Here is a 19190-nt window from a genome sequence, read left to right as displayed (position 1 = left end):
GGTTTTCTAATTATTTTTAGGAAATTTGGGATGTGAAAAATAGAATTATGAACACCAACAAATGGACATCTTTTATATTTTATTATTTGAAATGAATCATCTGTCATGTACACCACTAGAGTACACTGAAAAAAATTACCTGTGGGATTAACATAAAAAAAATGTACATTGGTTGCACGCAATTAAGTTATGTTTTGTCAACCTTCGTTTTTTATGTTCCAATTGCATACAATTATTTATACATAAAAACCGTGTCCGATAAATAAAACTCAGTTAAGGTTGATCTCACTGTATGTACTGTACATTTTTTTTTCAAAGCAACCAACAAAAACATTTTGAACAATGACCTGTATTTTTCAAAACAGCATACAGCTGTAACAGCAGTCCAGATGATACATGACTCCTCTGAATGCATCTCTTGAAAAACCAAAATGTACCTCACAAACATCTGCTGGATCCTGAATTCAACATTCTAGGGCCTATGACAAATATAACACTGAATTTGAAATCTCTTTCACGCCTCACTAATACTTACACTGTGGAAAACAGGGCATTAGAATATAGTTATCCTTCTTTCAGCCTGCAAACAATCAGATCCTACAGAGAATCCTTCTTATTATATACAATGTGAACTTATTTTTGTAAATTTATTGAACTTCTTTCTTTGAAATAAGAGCAATATTGGGCAGACGATAGTTTACATCCATACAATATCCTCTTGCAAATATTAGAAGAAATACGTGATAACATAAAAATTACAATACCATCTCTTTACATCATCATATACAGCTACTATACTCTATGCACAGTCTTTGATGACCGTGAACTCAACTCACATTGCTATGTGTTTAAATTACATTCTGGTCAGTCATTTCTCAGTACATACAATATGTAGCTAAATGAATTTGTGTTTATGAGCATGGAGACATTTCTCCATTCAGACCATAAAATGAATACCATGACTTACCTGGGTGATCCCAGCTATCCTGCTTACCAGATTGGGCAAAGCCTAGCACTATTCATTTGTATACAAGGGAAACCTGGGGGTTGCACCTGACTCACAAGTTTATCAGGCTAATGCACTTAACTCTGTCCCAGTTCTTAGGCTACTTTAACAGGAAACTCGTCTCCTTGCTCAGGGCTCAGGGTAGTGTAGATGACAGTGGGCTCCAAGACTCTAGGGCAAAGTGGAGGTGGTTCATATGGTGTTTGATTGTCTTTGTTTCTGAATTGCTTGTAGACTCGTGGGTCCTGGACCACATAGGTTGACGAGGAGGAGTAAAAAACCAGGCCCAAGATAATAATGAAGAATGACAACAGATAGAGACCCGAGAACTGAAACACAGAGACAGAGCTATCATGTGACGTTCAATATATGCATACATGCAATATTTTATTTTCAACCTATTCTAAAACTAATGTAAAGATGCACATTTCTTTTAGGATAATGCTGATTAATAACAGTTCATCGGGATTGGTTGTCCTGACTTGTCTTTTATTTAAATCTTATTTAAAGTCTCATAAAAATCTATTATATTTGTCTTTATTTGATAGTGCATGGTAGAAAATGTAGGGAATCAGTATTATCCAAGAAGGCAGTGTCAAAGTGAGATCTCTGCTGCTGGTATTAACACTATATTGCCAAAAGTATTCACTCACCAATCCAAATCACCAAATTCAAGTGTCCCACTTACGGTGCTTTCATGGCCACTGCTTCTACAAACATTTGTGAGAGAATGGGTCACTCTCAGGAACTCGGTGAATTCCAGTGTGGTGCCATGGTAGGATGCTACCTATGCGACAAGTCTAGTTCTGAAATCTCCTTGCTACTAAATATTCCAAAGTCAAGTGTAAGTGGTATTATAACAACTTGGAAGTGACTGGGGAAGACAGTAACTTATTCACAAATTGGTGGTGTCAGCAGATGCTGATGCATATAGTGAGCAGAGGTCACCAAATTCTGCACAGTCAATCACTACAGACCTCCAAACTTCATGTGATCTTCAGATTAGCTCAAGAACAGATTCCTGTGCAACTGCATCCAGCCTTACACCACCAAACGCAATGCAAAACCTGCATGCAGTCGTGTAAAGCATGCTGGACAACTGGACTTCAGTGCAGGCAGTGAAAGGAAGGCCTGTTCTCTGGAGTGACGAATCTCGCTTTTCTATCTGGCAATCGGATAGATGAATTTGGGTTGGTGGTTACCAGGAGAAAGATCTGACTGTACTGTGCCAAGGTTTGGTCGAGGATGGTGGCATTCTCACTCGGTGTTGGTCCAGTGTTGGGAACAGTATCACTTCCTGTTCCTGTTACACAATGGTGTAGCTTATCTGTGTAGCCCATTTAAGTAAAAACTGTTGGAAAATGACTTATTTCCTAGTGTCCCAAAGCTTTATTCAAAGCACACTCTTTGTTGAATAACTGGCTAATTATATTTACAGTATTCATTCACCGTGTCTTTAGGGATTCATTACATTAGCTTAGCTTTTAGCCAACTTACTAGCAGTACAGTGTCTTCAACTGTCCCTCCTGCACCTTAGTCCAAGTAGTCCTACACAGAAACCCCTAGTACACCAACCATTCACATCTAAAATTTTTCCCCACTCTGTGGCACACCTGCCAAGGAACAAACTCTGGTTTGGGTCATTCTGTTTTGAGAAACGTGTCGTTACAAACACCATGTCTTCCAAAGGCCAGAGCAGGGACATTCAATGAACCCTGAAATTGCTGGCTAAAGATAAACAGATTTGGTAAAATTCTAATTCACATCGGCAGCAATTAAAACCTAGATACATCAATCGGAGGTCAGTAAAATTAATGTTGAACCAGTGTGTAACTTTACCAAAACAATGTCAGACGTAGATGTAGTTTTCTCTCGTCCCCTCCTCAGTCGAACCAGGAATGACATGTTTAGTCACATATTTTCCTTAAATTGCTGGCTGTCTGAGTGGTGTCCAAAAAATGATGTGAGCTTTATAGATAATTGGGAAACTTTCAGGGGAAAACCTGATCTTAGCATGGAAGACAGCATCCATCCCACTTTGGATGGAGCAGCTCTCATTTCTAGAAATGTATTAAAGCCCCCAAAAGATGACTATCCAGAGCTGGGACCAGGAAGCAGAGTTGCAGTGCTAAAAGCCTCTATGCAGCTTCTCTCCTCCCGTTATCTCCCCAAAAACCCATCCCCTTAGAGACTGTATCTGCTCCCAGTCCAACAAAAAACAAACCAAAACTCAGCAAAAGACAACTTAAACATAAACAAATCACAAAGAAAGACCAATTTAGTATCTATAACTGCACCAACGAGTAAAACTGTTAAATGTGGATCATTAAGCATTAGGTCTGTCTTTCTGAGCCCAGGCTAGAAAACAATTTAATAATTGATCAGCATATTGATGTACCCTGCGTTACAGAAAACTGGTCAAATGAATCAACACCCCTGAGTTATACTAGCTCAGAATCCTCAAAGCACAAGACGAGGAGGAGGAGCAGCAGCCGCAATATTCCACTCCTGCTTATTAATCAACCAAAGACCCAGACAGAGTTTTAATTCATTTAAAAGCCTGATGCTTAGCCTTCTTCACCCTAACTGGAAAACTCAAAAAACAGTTTTATTTGTTATCTATTGTCCACCCTAGCCCTTACTGATTTAGTTTTCAGTTCAGATAAAATAATTATATTGTGGGGGATTTTAACAACCATGTAGATGCTGAAAATAACAGCATAAACATTGCATTTAATCTGTTATTAGACTCAATTGGCTTCTCTCAAAATTTAAAAGAACCCACCACCACTTTAATCACACTCTAGATCTTGTTTTAATATATTGCATAGAAACTTTACGTTTAAAAGTGTTTCCAGAAAACCCTTTCTTGTCTGATCATTTCCTAATAACATTTAAATTTAGATTAATGGATTACACAGCAGTAGGGGAATATCAGAGTAGATGTCTTTTTGAAAGTCTGGTAAGTACGGAAAGAATTCCTCCACCGTTCTCTTCAATGTTATATACCAACACAGAGAGCAGCTAGCTAAATTCTACTCCCACAGTGGTCGATTATCTCGTTAATAATGTTACATCTTTGGTCAGTATGACCCTGGATACTCTGGCTCCTCTGAAAAAGATAACTTAGCTCTGTTGAACTTTAACATTAACTAGTAATAACTAGTAGAATCTTCCCATTGAATTTTTTTTTTGTGTTTTCCTTCCTCTGGGGAACTAAAAGTACCCACCAAAAAACACATGACATATCAATGGAAAGCATAGGATGTCCTCTCTTTAGTACATCAGTACTTAGTAAGGTACACTACAGGTCAAAAGGTTCAGAACACCCCAATTTTTCCAGTTATTTCTTACAATTCAAGTCGTTCAAGTCTAATGAATGGGTAAGTGGTGAACTGCCAGAGGTTAAAAAAGGTAAGGTTACCAAAAACTGAAAGATAATGTTTATTTCAGAATTATACAAAAATGCCTTTTTCAGGGAACACAAAATGGGTTAACAATTTAAAGCTGTTCTGCAGCAATAGAGGCTCATCAAGCCTTGAAAGCTGTTCATACTAATTCCTACAGCTGTTCCAACCTTTCACTCTGAACACTCTGACAGGAAGAGGTCTGACAGACCCAAAGCCACAACTGATAAACCACAACAGAAAAAAGAACAAGATGGTAAGCTTGAAAACATGGAATGGCCAGCACAGTCTCCAGACTTAAACCCCATCAAGGTGGACAAAAGAGTGAAAGCAAAGTAACCTACAAGTGCCACACATTTATGGGAACTTGTGCAACAGTCTTCCTTAGATAGTTAGATAGTTAGTTTTTGTTAATTTATGTTGTAATTCATGTTAGGTCAGTCTGTCTTGTCTCTGCTAGCCAGCTAACTAGGCCTCTTAGTTAGCTAGTTTAGTGTTTTCTGTTTATTTATGTTGTAAATTTATGTTGCATGTAGCAGCTTGGTCCTGGAGGAACGTTGTTTCGATTCACTGTGTACTAACTGTATATGGTTGAAGTGACAATAAAGCCAACTTGACTTGAAAACTTGAAAAAAACAAAACAAAAAAAAAAACAGATATGGGAAGAACTTTCTGACAAATATTTGATTGTATTGTAGAAAGAATGCCACAGGTGTGTTCAGCTGTTATATCTGCAAGGGTGGCTACTTTGACGAGTCAACAGTTTAGAATACTTATTTGTACTGTGCTTTCCTTTCAGAGTTCAATCAGACATTAAACTGGATAATTTTCAATAACAAACTGGACAAATTGACTGGCAGTGTAGCTCAAATAAGTCAAAAGATTTTGACCAAAATCAGACCTCATGTTATCTTAAATACCTTAGGTACCTCATAGTACCATATCACCCCAACAGCCCCAATCACTCTCACACTGGAAACTTACTTGTTGTTCCTAGGGTATTTAAACGTAGAATGGGAGGCAGAGCCTTCTTTCAGGCCCCTCTTCTATGAAACTACCTCCCAGCTTGGATTTGGAAGACAGACACTATCTCTAACTTAAGATTAGGCTAAAGACTTTCCTTTTTGACAAAGCTTATAGTTAGGGCTGGACCAGGTATCCCTGAATCCTCCCTTAGTGATTGCGCCATAGGCCCAGTATTTCTCCTTCTCTCAACCCTTGTCACTCACTATGTGTTTATACACCACTCTGCATTTAATTAAGCATTATTATTCATCTCTTTCTCCCTTCCACAGCATTTTTTTGTCCCGTCTTTCTCACCTCTATAAGTTGCAGCAGATGACCTTCCTAAGCTTGCTTCTGGTGGAAGTTTCTTTCTGGAGGTTAAAAGCTTTTCTTTCCACTGCCACCAAAGTGCTTGCTCATAGGAGGTCATCTGATTGTTGGGATTTTCTCTACATTATTGTAGGGTCTTTACTTTAAAATATTAAGCACCTCGAGGCAACTGCTGTTGTGATTTGGTGCTATATAAATAAGATTGAATTGAATTGAAATATGGTGTGGGGGTGTTTTTCAGGAAGTGAGCTTAGCCCCTTAGTTCCCAGGAACTCTTAATAGTTCAGCATACCAAGACATTTTAGACAATTTCATGCTCCACACTTTGTGTATTTGCGATCATTCTCTTGCTTATACATCCACCTTCATTTTATCATCATCATCCTGGTAGATGGCAGCAGCTTTTTATCATGATCGTCTCAGTACATGTTTTCTTCAATTACATGAAGCATACCAGTGCTCTATGCTGAAAAACAGCCCCACATCATGAGGTTCCCACCTCCAAACTTCGGTGTTGGGATGGCGTTTTTGAGGTCATATACAATGTCTTGACTTCTTTTCATGTGTGGATTGTATGGGTTGTTACCGACATCTAGTGATATTTCATGTCAATAGCACCATTAAAAATATATTTACTAAGAACATAGATGAAGCGTTCAATACTTATTTTACCCCCTATACTGTGCTAAAACAATCATCTGACAAATAAACTCTCTAAAGGCATTATTTAAGCATTTCAGCTCCCAGTTTTGGGATTACCTGTTTTCCCTTCTAGTGGACATGGTTAATGGCAACTAAGCTATTGATAGTTTCTTATATGCTACAACTAAGCTACAACATAAATAAATGTGGCATAAAGACCGTCAGTTATGAGACTTCCGATAAAAATTTACTATAAAAATTATTATTATTTTTTCTAAGGTTGTAAGAAAACAGTTTCCAGAAAATCTGCTCAGTTTAAACTCTTAGGTGGCATTTTAAAATATGCTTTGACAAATTTTTACAACACATCTCAAGTTCTCAGCTTTGAAGATACATTTCTCATTATAGCATCACCAAATACAGTAAAGATAAACTCCGTTTTCCTTGTATTACTTCTGGAGCCTGTGTGAATGTCCTGCTGCCCATGTCACCAAACCCACTCACCCTCCACCATCAGACCTGTGCCACCTGCCTGCCAGCATAGCTCTTGCCTTTTTGTGTTCACCTCATCCATTCTTAACTTTATATCACTTTTTATGAGCAAAAAAATATTTCTAAGTGCCACAAGTATCATTAGCATTTTCATAAGTCACAACAGTGTACATCATTTATACCACAATGCAGTTCAGTTATTTTAGTTTTAATCAACTAAATCAATTAGTCTAGTCAAACTAAATAGTGCTTTACTCTTATATATATATCTTTTAAACTGCACATCATCACATAAATGATTCCTGGCAGTTGATTACCTTGTAGTGAAAGAGAAAGAGGCCACAGAAGAGACTGTAAAGGTCAGCTGTGAGCAGAGACAGATTGACTGAGGTGGCACTAGTCCTCTTCATCACAACAGGCATGAAGCTGTAAAGGCCAAACATGAAGGCACTGAAACCAACATAAAGAAGACCTGTGAACACACAAAGAGGTATCGTTTTTAATAGGATTTACTTTTATTTCATTATAAAGTGCTCAAATACAGTAGAGAAACTCTATATAAGAACCAGTCTATGTACCATTTACCATAAAAGTGGTTATTGTGATCTTATGGATCATGCTATGAGTTATTGCTAACTCTTCATTCCCAACCTACACTGTAGAGATGCAGAAAAACACATTTGTGTACCAACATTTTTTACATACTGAGGCATAGTCACAAGCCCTTTTCTCCAGACAAACCAAGGCAAAAAACTTTTATGGGATTTCCTAACACATTTTGTGTCTTTTTGTAAGTGAACAGGGTACTTCTCCAATATTTTTCATTTTAGTTCAGTTGTATTTATATTGAACCAAATCACAACAACAGGTGCCTCAATGTGATCTATATTTAAATTCTAGCCTGATTCTACTAGAGGTTTCTTTCTATTACAAGGGAGTTTTTTCTTCACAGAGTCTCTAAGTGCTTGCTCATAGGGGGTTGTCTGATTCCAATACTATGTGGTCTTTATCTTAAAATGAAGTGCCTTAAGGGACTTTTGTAAATAGTCTCTATACACATATACAGTTGAATTGAACTAACTTGAATGTGATTCCTGCCACTTTGACCAAGATCCATGTGAGCAGATCTGAGAATGAGAGGTTTCAGGGTGTTTTGCCTCCTCTTTTATGGCTGATGTACCTACCATCAAAATGCCATCTTGTGTGACTGGCAGCAGCCACTAGAGAGGGCTACCTTATAATGCAAGCATGTAGCTTGAAAATTTCTTCTCAGAAGCCCATCCCTTGATAAAGCACACTGGTTCCATCTCTGACTCTGTCACTTACAGAAGGGAGCTGAAGAGCGTGCAAATCTTTGAAGTCTTATTTGTGAGAAAGCTTGAGAAAGTCTGATAAAGTTTGAGAAACAAATGCTTTGACTTTTTATCCTTGAGTGATGGTTTCCCATGTTTTCCTAAGTGATGAGCTTCATTACATACTTCAATACGAGGACCCATGTGCTTGGAAGTGTGAGTAAATGCATTAACTGCATTTTCATTGACCTCTAGGTCAATACAGAGATGCTGTAGGTCAGCATCTCTGCAAAAAGCCACATCATCTGCAAAAAGCAGAGATGAGATCCTGAGAAAGTGAAACCCTTCCACCACTTGGCTACGCCTAGAAATTCTGTCCATAAAAATAGTGAACAGAATCGGTGACAAAGGGCAGCCCTGGCGGAGCCCATCACCCACCAGGAACAAGTCCGACTTATTGCTGGCTATGCGGACCAAGCTCTTCGAAAGCGGTCGTATAAGGACTGAATGGCCCGTAGCAATGGGCCAGACACCCCATACTCCCGGAGCACTCCCCGCAGGACATCCCGAGGTACATGGTCGAATGCCTTCTCCAAGTCCACAAAACACATGTAGACTGGTTGGGCAAACTCCCATGCACCCTCGAGTATCCTCAAGAGGATAAAGAGCTGGTCCAGTGTTCCATGACCAGGACGAAAACTGCATTGTTCCACCTGTATCCGAGGGTCAACTAACACACACACACACACACACAGTTGTGTGTGTGTGTGTGTGTGTGTGTGTGTGTGTGTGTGTGTGTGTGTGTGTGTGTGTGTGTGTGTGTGTGTGTGTGTGTTTGTTCAGAGTCACCTATCTGCCAGTTCCAGGATACTCTTAGAAGCTCTTTGTGTTCCATGATAGCCCTGCAACAAAGCATACACAGAGATTTAATAGCACTGGCTTATTTTTACAGAACCAGAGTTCCTTTAGGGTCTTGGTGCACAGTGGACAAAGAATGTTTATTCTAGTTTAGTATGGCCAAAACCACTTTCAGTGGTCCCAAAAAAGTTGATTCTGTTCATCTGGACGTAACATAACAATTTGCATATTAATGATCAAGAAACTGACCTCATGGCCCATTGTTTGCCAGTGGTGCTAGTTTCAGTCATTATACAAATGTACTCATTATACAGTTGGAGAAACCTGCAGTCAGCAGAGACTGAAGAAGTCACTTGGATGAGTGACAAAACGTTTCTCCCACTGAAAACACTATGTTCAAATGAACAGAATGAACCTTTTGGGATTTCCTTACCTGGATGATTGAGCATGCATCAAGACACTTTCAGTGGTGTTTCGCTTTTTGTGTAAAGGTTCAAATTGCAGATAAATGGGGTGGTTGTAGCTCAGGAGGGAGAGCAGGTAATCTGCATACCAACTGGAAGGTTTGGTGGTTTGATTCCTGGCTGCTCTATTGTGCATGCCATATATACTTGGGAAGATGCTAACCCCAAGTTGCTCTCTCCAATGAATATACTGGAGTATGAATGTTAGATAGAAAGCACTTACTTAGAAAACACATTAAAAAAGTGCTTGTGTGAATGGGTGAATAAGTTAAGTTGTATAAACTGGCTTGAGTGCTCAGGTGGAGTAAAAGAAGTTCTATATAAGAACTAGTCCATGTGCCTCAAAGTTTTAGATTTCATTTCCTGGTGAAAATTTGTCTAAAATACCTGAGCCTACCTATAAGTTACATTCAGAAAGTGTTGTTCTTACATCCTCTCACCATTTGTACCTGTAATGTACCTGTGTTATCATTATGCATTAATACTTAATTTTTTAAAGGTAAAATGTATTCTCTTAAAGGCTAATAACAAATGCTGTAAAATACACATAGTTCAGTTAAAAGTACAATATGTCTAAAATTTGATTAAATTTAAATTTAAATTTAGAAATTAAAGAAAACTACATCAAAACTGTGCTAAATATACCTAGCTTGTTACTTATTAAATTTTGACCACTTGCATTTATGAAGCATGTTTCTCCTCCACACAAACTCACAGCTGAATGCCGCTGAAGAAGGATCCAAATAGTCCCAACATGCCCAGGAATTCAACACGACTCAAGTTCTTTACAATAAACTCTTCGCATACATTGGATATTCCGTACAGCATAGCTCCTCCCAGAACTAGCAGATTCCCAAACAGCTTCTGCTCTCCTGGAAAGATTCAGGAAGAAAGAGAGGAGGAATCAACACTCACAAATGACCAAGAGACCCCAACAAACTCACAGCACCCACACATGCATGCACCCTTAGTGGGCCACAATAATGCATTCTTTATCATATCAAATTACCAGTGGATCTGTGCCTTGATGAGCTGCTTGCAATCAAATGTAAATTTGTTGAGTGTCATCTTTTAAGTATTTATGTGTACTTGACAGTGTGTACTTGGTACTTGCCAAAGCCTTGCTGTCCACCAAGAAGAATGTCAGCTCCTACAATGCAGCCAATGCCAAGCAAACATAGACCTGTCCCGACAAAATGGACAGTCTTGTATCTCACTAGGAGAAAGAACCAGGACAGCAGCAATACCACTGGGATGACAAAACAGTCTAAGAGCTGAGAGAAAGAATCGTGCACAGAGAAAAAAATAAACAGGTTGATGATTTCTTTTTCGTTCACACCGGAAGTGTTGTTTCATTCTAATCAGACTTATCTTTTTGTTACTGTTGACTAGTGGCTCCATTACTGTGTATTCTAAACAATGCAATAAGTGATTTCAGTAGAGTTCCTAGTGGTCTGTCAATGCAGATTAGATCCGCATCACTGTCAGAGGATACCAATTTAATGTTTAAGAGACCCAAAGATTAATAATCAAATAGAATAGAACAGAATAGCCCTTTATTGTCATTGTAGATGTACAATGAAATTGTGGGTGACCCACACAAACTGCAGGAATATAATATAAATAGTAAGATTGCAGGAATAATTATTCATCCATCCATCTTCTTCCGCTTATCCGGATCTGGGTCGTGGGAGCAGCAGCCTAAGCAGAGAAGTGTCCATTTGAGCAGGTGGGTGTAGCTGGTGTGGATCCCTGCCTCCTGTAACCACCTTGGGGCGGGCCTACCATTCTCTCAACTGGACAGCGCACCTAGAGTTAGATCTGGACAATCAATGGAGGCTATTTATGGCCAACTTCACTGTCACCTCACCGCCAGTTCGGCAACCCACCTAAGCTGGTAACAGGCTCAAAGGCCGTTAAAGTTTCCATTTATGACACCCCATACTCCTGAAGCACCTCCCACAGGACACTACCAGGGACATAGTCTAATGCCTTCCACAAGTCCACAAAGCAGCTTGTCCAGTGTTCCACGACCAGGATGAAAGCCGCATTGTTCCTCCTGTATCCAACTACGGACTCTCCTTCACACCTCCTTCACATCACCCATCATTGAATCATACTTTTATTATCTCTGGCTCTCTTCCGCAGCATATGATTTTTCTTGTCTTCTTTCCCTCTCCAGAACCAGTCTCGGCAGATGGCCGCCCCTCCCTGAGCCTGGTTCTGCTGGAGGTGTCTTCCTGTTAAAAGGGAGTTTTTCCCTCTCACTGTCGCCAAAGTGCTTGCTCATAGGAGGTCATATGATTGTTGGGTTTTTCCCTGTATGCATTATTGTAGGATCTACCTTACAATATAAAGCACCTTGAAGCAACTGTTGTTGTGATTTGGTGCTGTATAAATAAAATTGAATTCAACTGAAGTCGGCAGAGCTCCACTCGCACTATACACAGTGCAGGTAGAGCACCACTTTCCCCTCCTGAGTCGCGTAAACATATCGCAATATATATCGTGTATCATGAGAGGGCCAAAAAATATCTTGATATTAGATTTTCCTCTCATCACCCAGCCCTACTTTATTCTATACACTTTAAGCACTTTACATACCTTGCACCCTGTGCTAATTTAAATTCACTTATTACATTTCAAAGACATGCATGTCTTTGAAATTCAAAGACATGCATTTCTTTGAAATGTGGGAGGAAGCCAGAGTAACTAAATTCTGAACTGCAAATCCCACATATCCAACCAAGGACCTGCTTGCTCTGATGCAGCAACACCTAGCATGGCACCACCATGCCACACTGGCGAAGCAGAAGTCAAGGTATCCTGATTCTTCACTGATTTTCCATAATGGAACTCAAGGGCTTTTTTATTTTAAAAAAAAACAAAAAACCTCAAACAAGCTTTGTACCATAAACATCAACATTATTTTGTCAGACTTCACAAAAACTCTATGGGTACTATGAGGACAGCTGGCTTTGATGTAATGTCTGCAAACACGCACAGAAGCACTCACACATACCAACCTGTACACTGGACAGTGTAGTGTACTGGTAAGCCCTAAGGACCAAATAGTTGGCCTCAATGTCTATGACACCCAGAATCATGTATTTCCACCAGCGCTGCATTAGAATGGCCAGCAAGTTCCCTTCCCCTGGTGAGAAACATAGAAAGGGACAAAAGGAAAGAATCTCACAACAGTATTCCAAACATAGGGACAAGAATTCACTCCATTACAGCACATGTGCACACACACACTCACACACAAAATCGTGTTTTCATATCTTAGTGGGGACATCTAATGCTTTCCCTAGCATCTTACCCTAACCATCACAAATGAAGGATAACCCTAACTGCTTAGCTTAAACCTAACCATAAACGTATTGTAACCCTGATACTAAAACCACATTTTGAGTGTCAAAAAGACTTCAAACTCTTGGGGACAGGCATTTTGTCCCCATAAGGGCTACTGGTCCCCACAAGTTTAGTAATATTCAAATTTTTGGTCCCCACAAATATATGTAAACATTGTGTACACACACACACACACACACACAAAGTTACAAATGTCTATTTAGTCAGTCAGCCAAAAATATTATTTTCTGTTTATATTTCGTGAAAATTGTGCAAGTAGTTTATACCATAAGATCAAATATGAAAGTCATTTCCACAACTTTGTCATTATCAAATAAAGTTAGGATCTTGCAACACAGAAGTTTGCAACAAGTGACAGTGAGTCTTTCACATCAATGTGAAAGATCAACAGGACCCTAAGAGTCTTCATCAGGGACTCAATGGGGACGTGGCAGACAACACTAGAGGCCAACTTCAAAGTCATAGCACAAGTCGCCATCAAGTGCAGGATGTACCAAGAAGATGCTCTGTCCCCACTGCTGTTCTGCATAGGCCTGAACCCCCTCAGTGAGTTCATTAACAACACTGGCTATGGATACCGACTATGGAATGGAGCAGTTGTCAGTCACCTCCTCTACATGGATGACATTAAGCTGTATGCCAAGAGTGAACAAGACATCGATTCACTGATCCACACCACCAGGATATACAGCAATGACATCGGAATGTAGTTCAGACTGGAGAAGTGTAGTCGGATGATAACAAAAAGAGGGGAAGGTAGTCAGAAGCTCTGAGCACAAGATCCATAGAGGCTGGGGTCTATCACACCAGGCAAGACCCGAGGCGCAGACTGTGTAAAGATGTCCCCGAGACAATCCAGCACATAACAGCAGGGTGCAAGATGCTAGCAGACAGGGCATACATGGAACACCATAACCAAGTGGCCGGCATAGTATACAGAAACATCTGTGCCGAATATGGCCTGGAAGTTCCGAGGTCAAAATGGCAAACTCCCCCAAGGGTGGTGGAGAATGACCGAGGGGCTTCCAGATACAGACGGACAAAATGGTGGTGGCTAACCAACCCGACATAGTGTTGGACAAGCAGAAGAAGACGGCCTTAGTGATAGATGTAGCAATACAGAAGGAAGGCATGAAGGAACATGAGAAGCTTGAGAAGTAACAAGGGCTCAGCGAAGAGCTCAAGAAGATGTGGAGGGTGAAGGTAACAGTGATCCCAGTGGTAATCGAAGCGCTCGGTGAAGTGACTCCCAAGCTAAATGAGTGGCTCTCATCAAAATAACTAATGTCCACTCTTATTGGAGTGGACTCTGACCACTAACCTCTAACTCAGCATCCTCATCCTCCTGGACCTTTCTCTAGCCTTCAACACCGGTTTCTCATCTAACTAACCGGTGCTTTACTCTCTTGCTTTCAGTCCTATCTCTCCAACACACAATAGTTTGTGAACAGTAAATGGACATAAAGCACTTTTCTACTCTATATACAGTTGGAGAAACCTGCAGTCAGCAAATATGAAAGTGCATATTTGCTGACTGCACAGACAGTTAGTTAGAAAGCACTTTATACAAGTGCTTTCTAACTAACATTGGCACACATTCATACTCCAGTGGATGCATCGGAGTGCAACTTGGGGTTAGTATCTTGCCCAAGGATATTTAGGATTCAGACTGGAGGGTTTGAACAACCAATTAGCAGATGACCTGCTCTACCGCCTGAGCTACAGCCACCCAGTCTGTTACACGTCTACTCCAGTTAACCAAGATGTGCCTCAAGGTTCTGTGCTTGGATCCCTGCTCTTCATTTTGGTATTTATTTGCGAATCTAGTTTCATTTCAGCTTATCTGGTTAAATTCTGTCATGCCTAGGTTACAGTGTAAGTTCATGGCTTATCACGTTCCCCTTATGTCCCACCCCTGTGTTTAAGTCTCCCATATTGGTTAGTGTGTCTGTCTGTCATGTCTCATGTCTGCGTGGTTCATGTTGTCAAGCTCATGTCACGTCTGCGTCCTATTTATAGTTCCTGTTGTATTTTGAAGGGGTCTTGTGTTCCATGGTGTCATTAGGTTCATTCTAGTCAGCTGTTTCCTCATGTGTCTCCACTTCCATTGATCTCCTCGTTTGTGTATTTAAGCCCTCTGTCTTCTTGACTTCAGTGTCTTGTGTCTGTGCTACCCACATCATCTCACAGTTTTCATAGTTATCTTGTTAAAAATCATAGTGAGAATCATAGTTTAAAGTCATAGTTAAAATTTGCCCAGTGTAAATTTCGGTTTTCTCTCATTTTGCCTTGTCTTATGTTTGTGAGTTTCAGCCCCAAAATAAAGGCTTGCTTTTTGTTCAAGTTTAGTTTTGGTTCCTCATCTGTGTCTCCACCTGGGTCCTCCTCACACACTCCACACAGTCTGTCTCCGCAGGCTGTGACAATATTAACATAAAAACAAAACATAAAACAGGCCTGATGGTACTCAAACTGAACATGAATTAAAAGTCAACACAAAAAAGACTGTATAGACCCTGGTATTCATTGACATAGACAGTTGCCTCATCTTCATTATTATCATTCTTATTATAATTAGATAGCTAGATAGAATATTGATATTGATTTATGCACTCACACATCTTAGCTTGTGGCTTTACCTTGCTTGACTGCCAACGTGGTAGTGTACACCAGAAACAGCAGGATGTAGTTGAGGAAGCTCTGAAACACTGGAGTGTTAGCGTGAAAGTCATTCGCCAGGTATTTGCTTGTCAGACCTAAAGCGCAAATTAACAAGGACAGGACCTGACCCAGGGCCAAGGTCACCAGCAGGTCCCTGTGGAGGACAGCACACACGGACAAAAAGTCAGTTTTATGACTGAGCATGAATGGCAAGGATTATTATAATCATAAGGCAATAATATACTCTAACGTTCTCTGCTTGTTACATCATTCTCTGTCATAAGAGATGACTTATAAAATTAAATACCTGAAATCATACTTACTAATGCAATAACCGTTTTTGGCCACCAGGAGTACTTGAATGTACCAAGAAGCACACAGTGACCCACAATATTTTGTCAAAAGTATACGCTTGTCCGCCTTCACAAGTATGTGAACTTTTTTTAAAAAGAAAACCTGTCCTGCAGTCAGTATTGTGATCTGAGTGCACGGTGGTGCCGAACACATTTTGCCTTTGCAACAACAGCTATACAGAATCTCTATAGGCTCCTCTTGTTCATGTGAATCTTTTATCTGTTTGTTTGTTTGTTTGTTTTTGTTTTATTTCAGACATTACATTATATGTGGAATAGTACAATGATGTCTAAGGCAAGACAGGCAAGACACCAAAACAATAAAAAAAAAATACAACAGGTGGGGAGGTAGAAACAAATAGACAAAAACAGACAAAATAGTTTGTTTGAAACAAACAAGAATTCCTTTCACTGGAGCTTGTAAAAACAACCCCAGACCATAATACCCAGTTTACACCAACCACTGCATCCAATGCTTTATATTGTACTTAGTGATGTAATGCTTAAATGTAGCTGCTCGGCCATGGAAACCAAAAATGATCATCACTTGATATCTTACTGTTTGTGTCTGATAAGGTTGTCCACTGTTGGAATGACAGAGAATGAATCAAAACAGTACAAGGAAGGCAGCTAAAAATTAGAAGTAGAATAGAATAGAATTAGAATTGAACTTACCATAAAGCTATGTAAAACTGAAATGGTCCTCCTCCACCAAGACAGAAATAACTATTTGTGCAATAATTACCAAGATGATGTTGATTAAACTTGGTGGAGATGTGGGACATGAGAAAAGGAAGAACCTATTGAACCCATTCGATTACTTTCCGCATCTTGCAAAAGAAGGATCAACTTAAGCCTTTCTGTAGGTTACTACAAGTGACTCTTTCACTTTGTCACGTTGTTTTCACAGCTGAAACGTTGATGTGTTGCACATATAAATTCGAGCTAGTTTAAGCTAATAGACGACACCAATATAGGAGAAATATGCTTTCTCTTTCTAGTCCCTGTCAGTACTCTCGCTGCAGCATTTTGGATTAACTGAAGGCTTTCCAGGGAGTTTTTTAGGACATTCTAATAATAACGAATTACAGTAATCATGCCTAAAAATAATAAATCCATCTACTAGTTTTTCAGCATCACTGTGAACAGGGATATTTATAATTTTGGAGATGTTTCGAAAATGGAAGCGAGCAGTCCTACATATTGGTATTGGTAGGCATGTAGTAGGCAAATACAAAGGGAGTTTGAAGGATGCAGTGAGTGAGGCCAATGAGTAGAGGTGACGGAGGCTTTAGCAGACACGGGGACTGGACAGCAGCAATTTAGCGGAAAGATAAACGGAGCACGGCAGCAGACACCGACCCAACACAACTTGTCTAGCCCTGGACACCAACATAAAACGAAATGTATTATAAATGTATTAACGCTCCTTCTCGAATGCTTTACCCTCCACACACACAGCTCTTTGCACGATGCTACGATGACATCTGTTGCTCAGTATGCAGCAGAATCTGACGGGTGTGATGGAGAGCCTGTGTTTGGAGCGCAGAGTGAATGTAAATTGTTCAGCGCCATCACGATCATCTTACCTCGTCAAGACCTTTCTGATCCGCTGGTAAAGGCTTGCGGTGCCCGTATCTCTGGGAACACCCTGTACTGTCGACACAAAAGAAATCATTCTTTTACCGAGCGTGCGGATATCAGCGCATTGTGCTCGGAGGAGTACCGGAGGAGAAGGAGGGGCGTCGGCAGAGAAGCTGCGGAGCTACTGGTCTCCGTCCCGCGGGCAGCAGTGCACAGGTTGCAATGCACTTCGCAGGTGATACAAAAGCAACGACGCTGTTTCTACTTCTGAATTTAGAAGTAGAAAATTAGAGATCATCCAGGAGCTGACCTCTAACTGCATAAATCTTTTAAGATTTATTAAAAAGTTATTGGTGTGTGTCATCCGTCTTTGTGGACAGACAGAGCTCTTTATCTGCATAGTAATGAAAATATGCCTTCTAATAAGGGAAGCGTGTATAATGTAAACTGAATTGGTCCTGACATGGGACCCTGTGGAATTCCATAATGTGTGAAGAGGACTCTCCATCTCCGTGATCATATTAGATCTATTAAATGATTCAAACAAGTATAGCCCGGTACCTTTTAATGCCTACAGCTGGCGCTAATCGCTGTAATAAAATGTGATCAACTTTCGATCACTGCACAGAGGTCTAGCATGACAGGCAGAGATGAGTCCACAAGATCATTTGTAACCTTCACTAAAGCTGTTTCTATATTGAATGTAACCCTAGAGAGTTACTAAGGGTTTCAGTGTATTATGAGCAGAGATGGGACAGTAATGCATAATCTGATTACTTTTTTAAAGTAATGGGATTACTTTCTTGGAGACGTAACAGTAACGAATTACTTACTTATTGTAACAACCCTTTTGGGTTATAGCACCACTAGGGGGGGTTGCCCTACTATTGTAGTAGCTATGGGAGTCTCCTAGGGGGTGTGTGAGTTGTTAGCGGCAGCCATTACATGCTGCTCGTGTTCTGTTCTCAGGATAGACCTCACCGTTGTAACGGCCTGGCACCGGCGACTACCGATCCCCGCACATGTATGTACGGACAGTGTAGAGCCGTGGAGACCTGGCTTGTATGGTCTTATGTTGCTGACAAGGAATAAAGGTCTGTTGTTTAATTTAACTGACTGGCTCCGTGTTATCCGGCTAACCTCCACACCACATGCCCGCTGGACCGGCTAGCCGCTCCTTCCTCGCCAGACTGCTGTTACATTATGAGTGAGGTTAGAATATTGCATTCATTATCAAGTTTTACTAAGTAAAATTACTGTGATGAGAAATAATAAAATAGCAGGTGTGATCTCCAGATGGTATGTGAAGCATTCATTGATAACATAGGCCAAGTCTAGGGTTGCCAACTCCCTGAAAAATAAATAAGGGACACCTCGTGGCCAGGGCCGGGCGACCCAGTTGTCTTCACCCTTCCCAGTGTGGTGAATTTTCTAGCTCTTTTTTTGTGTGTGAAATTATTTTTTTAACCATTTGACTTGAATTTGATTTAAGTAGATGTGTATTCTTTGTGATATGAACACATGTGAAACAAATGATCATTTAGCCATTTATTTTTAGCTCAAAATGACAACATTAACACAGTAAAACAGGTCTCTTTCTTAAACAGAAGCCTGTCATGCTTAACTTTTGAGAATATAAGTAAATCTTTCTTTAAAAGAACTCCGTCCTGCTTAACTTAAAATAATAGAAAACAATAGAAAGAAAAATATTCTTGTAACAG

At 40.1% G+C, this 19190-nt stretch overlaps 1 protein-coding gene across 1 annotated transcript; it reads right to left on the bottom strand.

The window, feature by feature from the left end:
* Positions 1 to 60: 60 nt before the first annotated feature.
* Positions 61 to 17698, bottom strand: slc35f1 (solute carrier family 35 member F1). Its single transcript, XM_004564740.5, has 8 exons — positions 17475 to 17698; positions 15511 to 15686; positions 12523 to 12650; positions 10611 to 10770; positions 10212 to 10368; positions 9024 to 9076; positions 7200 to 7354; positions 61 to 1335 (listed from the first exon to the last, which is right to left on the bottom strand). The coding sequence occupies exons 1-8, from the start codon at positions 17561 to 17563 to the stop codon at positions 1102 to 1104; spliced, it is 1152 nt and encodes a 383-aa protein (XP_004564797.1). The 5' UTR covers positions 17564 to 17698; the 3' UTR covers positions 61 to 1101.
* Between the last annotated feature and the right edge of the window lie 1492 nt (positions 17699 to 19190).

The sequence above is a fragment of the Maylandia zebra genome, linkage group LG15 (assembly GCF_041146795.1).
Source record: "Maylandia zebra isolate NMK-2024a linkage group LG15, Mzebra_GT3a, whole genome shotgun sequence".
Taxonomy (NCBI): domain Eukaryota; kingdom Metazoa; phylum Chordata; class Actinopteri; order Cichliformes; family Cichlidae; genus Maylandia; species Maylandia zebra.
This window is presented reverse-complemented; position numbering and strand designations above follow the sequence as displayed.

What these genes read in the sequence shown, in the direction of transcription:
- slc35f1 (XM_004564740.5), bottom strand. Translation starts at nt 17,563, where the DNA reads ATGATTTCTTTTGTGTCGACAGTACAGGGTGTTCCCAGAGATACGGGC. An exon ending in ATCAGAAAGGTCTTGACGAG is followed by an intron (nt 15,687 to 17,474) that starts GTAAGATGATCG and finishes TGTCCTCCACAG; the next exon opens with GGACCTGCTGGTGACCTTGG. An exon ending in ATCCTGGAACTGGCAGATAG is followed by an intron (nt 7,355 to 9,023) that starts GTGACTCTGAAC and finishes GTGTGTTCACAG; the next exon opens with GTCTTCTTTATGTTGGTTTC.